This window comes from Diplotaxodon limnothrissa, linkage group LG9 (assembly GCF_057381915.1).
Source record: "Diplotaxodon limnothrissa isolate DT_005_m linkage group LG9, D_limnothrissa_male_GT1.1, whole genome shotgun sequence".
NCBI classification, from domain to species: Eukaryota; Metazoa; Chordata; class Actinopteri; order Cichliformes; family Cichlidae; genus Diplotaxodon; species Diplotaxodon limnothrissa.
In genome coordinates this window covers 304,208-314,442 of record NC_140604.1, presented here as the reverse complement: position 1 = coordinate 314,442, position 10,235 = coordinate 304,208, and the positions used below count along the sequence as shown (strand labels likewise).

The following is a 10,235-nucleotide window of genomic DNA, read 5'->3' as shown; positions in this document are numbered from 1 at the left end:
TGTACACTGTGTTCGTGTTTTCCTCCCAAACAATAAGTTCAGTTGGAGCAGCCTTTCAATGCCTCTCTGTGTCTCTCGCAAAGTCGACCCAGACAACAAAGTAAAGCTAGTTTTCAGCTACAAGCCCAACACGAACCCGACGTATTAGCCAGAGGTCCCTTTACTATGGTTCGGAGCCGCGGACCTGTTTTATATACGTGCCAAACAGTTTTCTATACGAGATTGCTGCAAAAAGTGCAGCCTTACCTAATGTCCACCTACTGTTACTCATTTATATTAAGATTTAAACATCTAGCTGGTGTTGGTATGGAGAGTAACCTTCAGTAATAGTAATAAATCACACAGCAATTGGACATTCATGTACTATTCAAAACACGTTACTCTCATTGAGTAACGTAACAGAATAAATTACAAACTACATTTTGGGGCATGTAGTCAGTAGTGGAATACATTTTTAAAGTAACCTTCCCATCACTGATGCTGACAGACAGCTCTAACCGTGTTTGTGTGTGTCAGTATGTTTGATGTAGGAGGACAGCGGGACGAACGCAGGAAGTGGATTCAGTGCTTCAACGGTGAGGAAAAAACAGATTCTTTATCGATCGAGCCTGAAAGCAGCAGGGAGTTTGATGTGTGTGTGCACTTGCGTCCAGATGTGACCGCCATCATCTTCGTGGCAGCGAGCAGCAGCTACAACATGGTGATCCGTGAGGACAACTCCACCAATCGGCTGCGAGAATCTCTGGACCTCTTCAGATCCATCTGGACCAACAGGTTCTCTGACTGACTGAAGTTGCCAATTACACTCTGATTGGCTGCCTTAAACAGGGCAGGGATAGCTCAGTAGGTAGAGTGGTGGCCCCATGATCGGGAGGTCGGGGGTTCGATTCCCCTGAACAGCTACCCTGAGGTACCCCTGAGCAAGGTACCGTCCCTACACACTGCTCCCTGGGCGCCCAATGGCTGCCCACTGCTTCACTGAGTGAATGGGTTAAATGCAGAGAGGGATTTTCCCCACGGGGACCAATAAAGTACACTTTCTTCTTCTTCTTTCTTCTAAACACATCACAGCACAGAATCAGCATTGCTTCGTGTTTTCAATGATCTCCTACTAATGGCTGACAACGGACGCCCCTCAGTCTTAGTGCTTTTGGATCTATCATCGGCATTTGACATGGTTGACCATAATATCTTATTAGCGAGACTTGAGCACACTGTAGGCATCAAGGGCGCTGCCCTGGATTGGTTTAAATCCTATCTCTCCAATCGGCTCTCTACGGTACATCTGGCTACATCCTCTTCCTCGGCTGTACCTGTTTGCTGTGGTGTCCCCCAGGGATCTGTGCTGGGCCCTACCCTTTTCTCATTATACTTGCTTCCTTTAAGTGCCATCTTTGAGAAATACCATATTGCTTATCACTATTATGCAGATGATATCCAGCTCTATTTTGAGCTAAACGACGATCTTGCTCTGTCTCTGAATAGCCTCCGAGAATGCATGTCTGAGGCCAAGAAGTGGTTGTTGTCGAATTCTCTTATCCTTAATGAGAAGAAAACCGAAATTATGATTTTTGGTAGTAATGCCCTTCGTGCCAAACTCCGGGATGCCTTTGGTTTTCTTAGTTGTTCTCTCTCTGATACTGTCAGGAATCTGGGTGTCTTATTTGACAGCTCCTTTTCATTTGACAAACAAGTGTCTGCTGTTGTCAGATCTAGTTTTTACCAGCTTCGTCTTATCTCTAAGGCTAGGCGCTATATCCCGCATAAAGATCTCGAAAAGCTCATCCACGCCTTTGTAACGTCGAGGCTAGACTATTGTAATTCACTTTATTGTGGTCTCCACTCTTCCCTTTTACAGAGATTACAGACAGTTCAGAATGCTGCAGCTCGCATTCTAACTAAAACCAGCAAGTTTGCCCACATTACTCCTGTCCTTGCCGATCTGCACTGGTTGCCTGTCAAATATCGTATTCAATTTAAAATTTTGTTGTTTACTTTTAAAATTACTAACAACACTGCACCCAGCTACCTTAAGGACCTTTTAAACCCTTATGCTCCTGCCAGGGCTTTAAGGTCATCGTCACAGTTACTGCTGGCTCAGCCCAGATCTCGACTTAAGATTAGAGGTGATCGATCGTTTGCTCTTGTTGCACCTGTGCTTTGGAACAATCTCCCGATTGGCATCCGGGCATCTGATTCTATTCATTCTTTTAAATCACAGCTTAAAACATATCTTTTTAAACTTGCCTTCTCCACCTTTTAATTGCTGGTTTGTTTGTTTGTTTGTTTGGTTGCTGTGACCTATTGACCTCTTGTATTAATTCCCTCCTATCTTTCTATTGGTGTTTTTTATTATGGTGGTACAGCTTTTATCTTGCTATTACCCATGTGCTGTAGTCATTCTTATTGGTAGCTTTTATCTATGAACATAACTCCTTTTTTTTTTTTTTTTTTTTTTTTTTTATCCGTTATCAATGTTTGAACCTTTTATTGTTTTATGTAAAGCACTTTGGTATGCCCAAGGCTTTTAAATGTGCTCTATAAATAAAGATTGTTGTTGTTGTTGTTGTAAACACTTCCTACCAACTGAGTACATGTAGTTGACTGTCCTGTTCTCTGATTGGCCGTAGGTTCCTGAAGACTATTTCAGTGATCCTCTTCCTGAACAAACAGGATGTTCTTGCTGAGAAGATTCTGGCTGGAAAGTCGAAGCTGGAGGATTATTTCCCAGAATATAACAACTACCAGCTTCCTGCTGATGGTAAATATCCAAAGAGAGTGGAAAGTTAATGTCCTTGTCTCAAAGGTTTGCACTGAATTTCAAACTTGCTGCTCCTTCCTCCTGGAATAGGCTGCAGAATGTGCAGGAGACTTGAGGTTTGACTGAGTTTAAGGCCATTTTAAATGAGCTGAATGCAGTTAATTCAGGATGCAAATGGTTTTTCCTGAATATTATTAGCTTTGTTTCTGGCCTTGGAGCGTTGCTTCTGAAGGCTTATTGTGACTGAAGTCTGTACGTGATTTTTCTCCCCCCCCCCCCCCCCCCCCCTCTTTGTGTGATTGACTGCTGTATGACTTGTGTGTATATATATGTGTAGCTTACGCCTGTAATGCTGTCATTCTTGGTTGGGACTTTTAATCTTGAGACTTTTTATTTTTTCCTGGTTGAATAAACACAAATTGAAATCTGTCCCACCAACACGTGAGTGCGCCTCGAGCATGTGAACACACCTCTTGACCATGCACACTTGTTTCAGCTGTTCCAGACACTGATGAAGACCCCAAAGTGATGAGGGCCAAGTTCTTCATCAGAGATGAGTTTCTGGTAAAATCGCTTCCCGCCTTGACATCACGCTATCACACGATGGCGTGTTCAGACTAACATGCGACTCCCGTTTCAGAGGATCAGTACAGCGAGTGGTGACGGCAAACATTACTGCTACCCTCACTTCACCTGTGCTGTTGACACCGAGAACATCCGCCGTGTCTTCAACGACTGCCGTGACATCATCCAGCGGATGCACCTGCGGCAGTATGAACTGCTCTGACTGCTGGGCGCCGCCTGGCCCCGGCCACTCTGAAGAAGCCGATAAGTAATGGAAGCAGATAGCCGATCAATGCTCATAGCGTTTGTGATATTTATTAGTGATTATAGATTAGGACAGACTCTTATTAGCTGTGTGTTCCATGTTCTTTATGTCCTGCAGGGCATTGTGGTAAGAATTATTGGCATGGCAGCAATGTGTCATGTGGGAGGAGGTGGAGTCTGGAAATCTATTTTTACATGTTATTTGTGTTATCTTTGCTCTGATTGGCTGATCCATTTGAATAATTAAACACCTTTGTTTACCTGTGAACTTGGGGTCAAAGGTCAGTCTTTATTCAGAAGCTGTTCAAATGTTTTTATTTGTTATTCAGAGAGCTAAGTGTTTACCTGCAGGTTGCCAGGTGTGTCCTGGCTCTGCTACGCCACGGTAACCTATAGACTCAAGATTCATGTCCACAGCAGATAGAATATAACGTGACAGGAAACGACTCTGTCTTCTAATCTGAAGACTCTTTCCAATTAATTTCCAAATTAAAATTCAGGGATCTTTCCCTTTTAAAAAACAAAAACAAAACAAAAAAACCTCTTCACATTTTAAGAGCTTCACGTTGTTGATTTTGAACACTTTCTCAGAAACACAAGCTGTGACGATGTTTTCACTCTTTGAGAAGCAACAGCACACAGAGAAACTGGGGACTTTGAAGTGAGACCAGATTGTTCAGCTTTCTGCTCCTGAACAACTATAACATATCTTTATGGTTTGATCCAAATGAAACATACAAATAAAATTTTTATTTTTTATTTTTGTTGCTGATCTTCAGATGACAGTGCATCTAAATAAAGGGCACAGAGACACAGAACTACTACTCTGTCATTAAAAGAGTTAGGAGAGAGTAATGTAGCTTACTGCCAACATGTAGATGAAAATGAGCTGATGGTAACTAACCTCAGGCTGGCAGTATTATACCTGCTGGCTTTAATGCCACAAACTAGCCAGGTGAGCAGGTGCAGATGACTCTGCCGGCTTGAGGACTCTGATCACCAGAGCAGGTACGAAGCACTAAAGTGATCTCGTTTATCCTCAGTCTTTACTAAAAACATCTAAAAACAATAAACTGTGAGAGGATGAGATAACTGAGCTATGCTGCAGAATCATGTACGTGTGTCTGGATTCTGACTGCCACCAGGTGAGAGGCATGTGTACCTGAGTGTGTCACCTGCTCATCACCAGGCACACCTTTACTATCCCATAGTTTGGGCTGTGGGAGAACAGAGATATCTTTGAACCTTCTTCCTGTAACAGCGCCACTTGAACTTAGGACAGGTACTTTATCAGCTGGTTTATACCTGCACAACTAAGCACGCAACACTGCCCCCTGATGGTGAAGCTTCTCTTAAATTCTCTGATTAAACATTCTCACATTAAACATTTCCTGTGGTCCGAGTCAGCTGATGGCTTTGTAAAGTTTCACATAGGATAAGGTCAGATCATGTGAACGCCATAAATGAATGCAGTGATGGGAAAACAAATGCGAGTCTGACTTAAATGGGCTAAACACCATAGGTGTGAAAACACCCTAAGACTGTAATTGGAGTATTCTCAGTAATCTGAGTAATCTTCATGTAAACAGTTGGTTTTTATGCTGTGTTGTGGACTGAATATTTTTAAGTATCGGAGTACCTGTAACAGCTGTTACCATGGTTACTGCTCATCATGTACTAATGTTCAATCGACTTGAAATAATCCACTTCCTGTACAGATGTTTCTAACATGGTCGGCAGGTCAGAAGGGTCTGTGGCCACATTTTCTACAGGTGCACCAGATCTTCTGAACTAGTCAAAAGTAAGTGGACAGACCGACATGATCTGTCACTCTGTCTTCCAGTGAGTCAGAGAATGACTCATGACCTGTATGTGATGCCAGTGATGTTTAAAAAGAAAAGAAAAAGCTTTTATTCTGAAGAGTATTACATTTTTATTTCGCCTGTAAAGTCAGACAGGTACAGACAGGTGGGACATTCGGGCTCTGTGCCTCCTTCACCAACACCAGTAACAGGTGAGCACATCTGTCAAGATTTCTTCTTCTCTGTTATTATTAACTGCAGGTGACCTCACGGTGTGTTCAAAGCTCTCTGTGTAAAAACTGCTTTTCTGGAACCACTCCTCTGTCCGTCCACTGTTCTGGTCACAGAGATCCATGCAGTTCTCTGAGATCCTGACTGCGTGTCGCTCGGATGGTGCGCCTGCTGAATTTGGACTAGTTGCAGCTGGATAGTGTAGTGGTAAAACTACACACCTCTGGAGTGCAGGTCACAAATTCAGTTCCCACCCAGTATCCAGTAAGGGTTCTGGCTAGATCCCTCATTCTAAAAACCAGCCCTGGAGTGACGCGGCTATGTCTGCAGCCTGTCCGCAGTTCAGGACACAAGCATTTCACCACATGTTCACTATATGTTGTACTGTGTATGTGACAAATAAAATCTGTGTCTGATAAAAGGGTGGAAATAGAACGATAGTGGCGTTCACGAGAATGGGACATAAAAAAAAAAGTTTAACGTTTGCAGCCTGTCTGTGTTTTTCCAACACTGGCTTTCACCTCCAGTCTCTGATGTTAGAGGGCGCTCTCCTGCGCGCCTGGTGGAGGCAGTGTTGCCAACTAAGCAAGTTTGTCGCTATATTTAGCGAGTTTTCAGACCCCCTTAGCGACTTTTTTTCTAAAAAGCGACTAGCGATAAATCTAGCGGCTTTTTCTGGTATTATTGGAGACTTATTTATGACGACTTTTTGACGTGAAAGTGCGTATCGCTCTTAGTCTCAATAAGCAGCGGTGCTGCCGTGGGCACCTCGCCCGTTCCAAAGCGCTCACGGGCGGAGGTAGTCCTCCCCCAGCTGCTATCAGGGCAGAAGATGTTCACACCTATGCGTCCAAACTGCAAATGAATTGCGCATGAGCGAAGCCGCTGCTCCTGCACTGACTGTAACGCAGTCAATTCTTTTACTCTTATGCTGTTTTATGGATCACAAGGTTTAAAACTACTTATAAACCAGAGGCGGAGCCAGACATTTGAAACACCCGGGGCTTAGCCCTAAAGGGTAGTATGCATGTGGGATTTTATTTTATTTATTTATTTATTTATTTTTTTTGGGGGGGGGGTTTAGAAATGACTGAAAGATTAATTGGCTCTGTTTTGAGTTTTGTTCAAAAAAGTGACTTCATATGGGGAAAAATATATATCACATATGCAGGACACCTTAAACTAGTTTTTTAATTAAGCAGCAAGGCAGAACAAAGTCGGGGCTGTATCAAGACACGAGGACTAAACCCCAATTCAACCAGACCCAGAACTGATCCGGAATTAAAACAGGACTACAACAGTTCAAAATCAGGACTACTGAGGACTTAACCAAGACAGAACCACAATCAGAACTAGATGATAGACCTGCACTACACTTATTTTTTTTAATTCTACCAAAGTCCACTATTTAGATTGAGAAAAGTTTATATAATTATTTAGCCTTGTTGTGCAAACAAGCCTGCATAACTTAATAAATACAGAATTTGAAAAATAACAAACCTAAAAAGAAACACTAGGTACGAGATACATGAGTACCTATGATACGGTGATACTTTTGGTAAACAACCATTTGACTAACATGTCTGTCTCACCTGCTCTTGTTCATCTCTGTTCTGTCCTCATTCTCCATCTCCCTCTCTGTTCCTCTCTCCCTCTTTGTGCTGACAATCATCAAATATACAGTTGAAACCAGATATTTACATGCTCTTCAGATAAAAACACAAACACTTATTTAAGGTAAAACCTCAAATTAGACTAAATGTTTAATTTATATTTGTTAAATTTAAGAGTAAAGAGAGAAACTATCTGTATTTCTTAATTGCAAATGACACCCAAATTGTATTCAAAATTGAGCCACACTTATGGAGCTCCACAATTCTTTTCCTGGTGTTTTGGTTGACATCTCTTGATTTTCCCATGTTAAAGAAACAGGCTCTGTGTTTTGCCTTATATGCATCCACAGCTGTGCCACCAATTTACTCACATGGACTCTACTAACCTATCAGAAGCTTCTTCAGCTCAGAATGGAATCGTCTGGAGTTTTCATATTAATTAACAATAAACTTAGTGTATATGTACTCCTACATTTGATGAAAGTGATAAAAATAGAAGCTCTGTCTCTCTTTATTCTGACATTTAACTAATTCAAAATATATTTCAATATTTATCTAAAACAAAAGTTTACTCTAAATTGATGTTGTACAGTAAAAATGTTTTATGTTTTCTCCCTAAAGAGTATGTAAATATCTGGTTACAAATGTGAATATCCTGCTGTGTACTGAAATTCCTCTTGTTTTGCATAGAAATATACTGAACAACATACAAAGCATAATATATAAAATAACATTTAACTGAGTTTTTTCTTTGAAAGAACCCTCTAATGTCCATTCTTATATTTCAGTACATTACTGAAACCGATTTAGTCGGGGAGGGTAAGAACTGAAAATATGAAATAAACACACGTAAGCTAAGACTCTCTAAAAAAAATAGCATTTGTTCGGCTTTTCATTTCGCCATTTGTTGATTCACTTGAAGAGCAAGTAACGTAATATTGGTCAAGTGATCAGTTTGATATCAATCTTTCATGATACACCGTTATATTTACATTATTTGTATGGTACGAATGATTTGCTTTGGTACCTGGTCAATCTTAAGGTCTCCTTAGTATGGCTGACTCCGTTTCTCCAACAGCGCACTCACAGGCAGCAGCTGCCCCGCCCTCTCGCTCAGTCGCTTAGTGCCTGAGCTCGGATCATACCAATAGAGATTGAAAATGTGACGTCACTCAGGGGTAAAACCGCAAAGAATTCTGGGAACTCGTGGCAAGAGGTACTAGCGCACGCAGGCTTTCAATTGAAATCAGTTATACAGCGATAAAAAGAAACACAAAAAATGGCAAGAAGCTGTTGTATTATTAACTGCAATAGCCGGTCGCATGACAGCCACGGAAGAGATCGGTTGTTATCGGATTACGTCGTTGAAGAGAAATAGTTCGAGCCGTGTTTCCGAAGTAACGAAGAGGCAACGGGTGGCCTGGATTGCAGCCATTCAAAGAGCAAATATAACGTCCCAGAACACTCCAGCTCACAGGTTAGTCTGCTCCAAGCATTTCCACAAAGGTCAGTCTTCTGTTGTAGTTAATACGTCATTTTTCTTAACATAATTAGTGATATAGGTTACAAGCAAGTCTGGCGCTGAACAGAAATTGTGGCGCTATGCTCCTTTATTTATTGTGCATAAATAGTGAATTGTCCTGACACAATATTGTGTTTCGCTTCTGTTATTACCATGGTACATTGACAAAAACATATACTTTTATTCACAGGATAAAACAGTTGTTTTGTATCACTAATTGCCCAGTGCGATTACAGCATACAATATTATTGTCACTGCTACATTTCTGTGATGCTACCAGAAATTATTTCCACTACTAATTAATTACCATTGAGCTCAAAGGTCCTATTAATAAACGGTTAACGAATGTGTATTTATGAAGACGATTTGTGAGACTGGTAAACTTATGATACGTACGATGGTCTTTACTTTCTACACAGTGCATTTCAAGGTCCTGCACCCATCCGTCGGTAAACTGTACCTGGGCTTGTTGCAGTGACCGGAAGTTACTAAACTTCACAAGTGTATGCACTCACTCCAAGAACCGTATAATTATAAATATGAGCGTGGTGAAAGTTGGGCAGCACGCTAACGTATTTTGTCCCTCTGTGTGCTGTAAGGATCTAACACTTTCACTGGTTTGATTTTTTTCCTCGTATCTTTTCTTTGACTTTTCATCAAGTCTGTCTTTGTACAGACCGGCATTGTTCTCCTTCGTTTTGTACAGAACCTTTTTGGGGGGCAAAGAAAAAGCAAGACTTTATTGGAACCGAAGAATGAACGTTTTGCGGTGCTGCAAATGCTTGCATTTGATGCGGTACTTGGATTGTTTTGCCACGAGTTCACGGCATGCAATGAGCGAAAGTCACGTGGTCTGTCAATCTCTATATCAGGGGGGATTCACGCACAGTCGTAAATTCCCACAGTGTGCACTATGTGCTTCGAATATTGTGTGTACTTTTTGTTTTATACAGTTGTCAGCCAGGCATCTAACTATGAAAAAATTACACTCCAAAAGACCCCGGGCTTCTGACAAAACAACCCGGGCTGAAGCCCAGTAAGCCACCCCCACGCTCCGCCCCTGTTATAAACACACACTCACACAGAGTAACTCCACCAGGGTGCTAATTTCGGGTCACTGTTGCCGGTCCAGGCCCGGATAAAGGATCAGGGTTGGAATTGTGACATTTAAAAAAACAATAATTGCTAAAAGAAATGTAATTTTTAGTTCTAAATAAATTCTAAATGCATTTACAACGTTTTCTAATCACTTTATGTCTCTTCAACGATGTTATTTCTCTCTCCAACAACGTGGGTTACAATTACATTAGCATGACCAATTATGCAAATTAGGCAATTACGTCATTTAGCGACTTCTAGCGACTTTTAGGGCAGCCAGTAGCGATTTTCCTTACTGAGGAGTTGGCAACACTGGGCAGAGCCCCCCTTCATGTAAACGCAACATTGCTCCGTCAGCACGAGCCGTTCAGAGGCTCTGC

The 10,235-nt window shown here is 41.6% G+C and overlaps 1 protein-coding gene across 1 annotated transcript; it reads left to right on the top strand.

The window, feature by feature from the left end:
- Positions 1–517: 517 nt before the first annotated feature.
- LOC146624932 (guanine nucleotide-binding protein G(olf) subunit alpha-like) lies at positions 518–3,548 on the top strand. The gene is made up of 5 exons (XM_085361853.1): positions 518–575; positions 654–774; positions 2,631–2,761; positions 3,258–3,325; positions 3,402–3,548. Exons 1-5 carry the CDS (start codon positions 518–520, stop codon positions 3,546–3,548), a joined length of 525 nt encoding a protein of 174 aa, XP_085217979.1.
- Positions 3,549–10,235: the final 6,687 nt, after the last annotated feature.

Bases quoted from the DNA above. Each gene is read 5' to 3' on its own strand.
- LOC146624932 (XM_085361853.1), top strand. From the start codon at position 518: ATGTTTGATGTAGGAGGACAGCGGGACGAACGCAGGAAGTGGATTCAG. The intron at 2,762-3,257 runs GTAAATATCCAA...CACTTGTTTCAG, and splicing joins CTACCAGCTTCCTGCTGATG to CTGTTCCAGACACTGATGAA. The intron at 3,326-3,401 runs GTAAAATCGCTT...CTCCCGTTTCAG, and splicing joins TCATCAGAGATGAGTTTCTG to AGGATCAGTACAGCGAGTGG.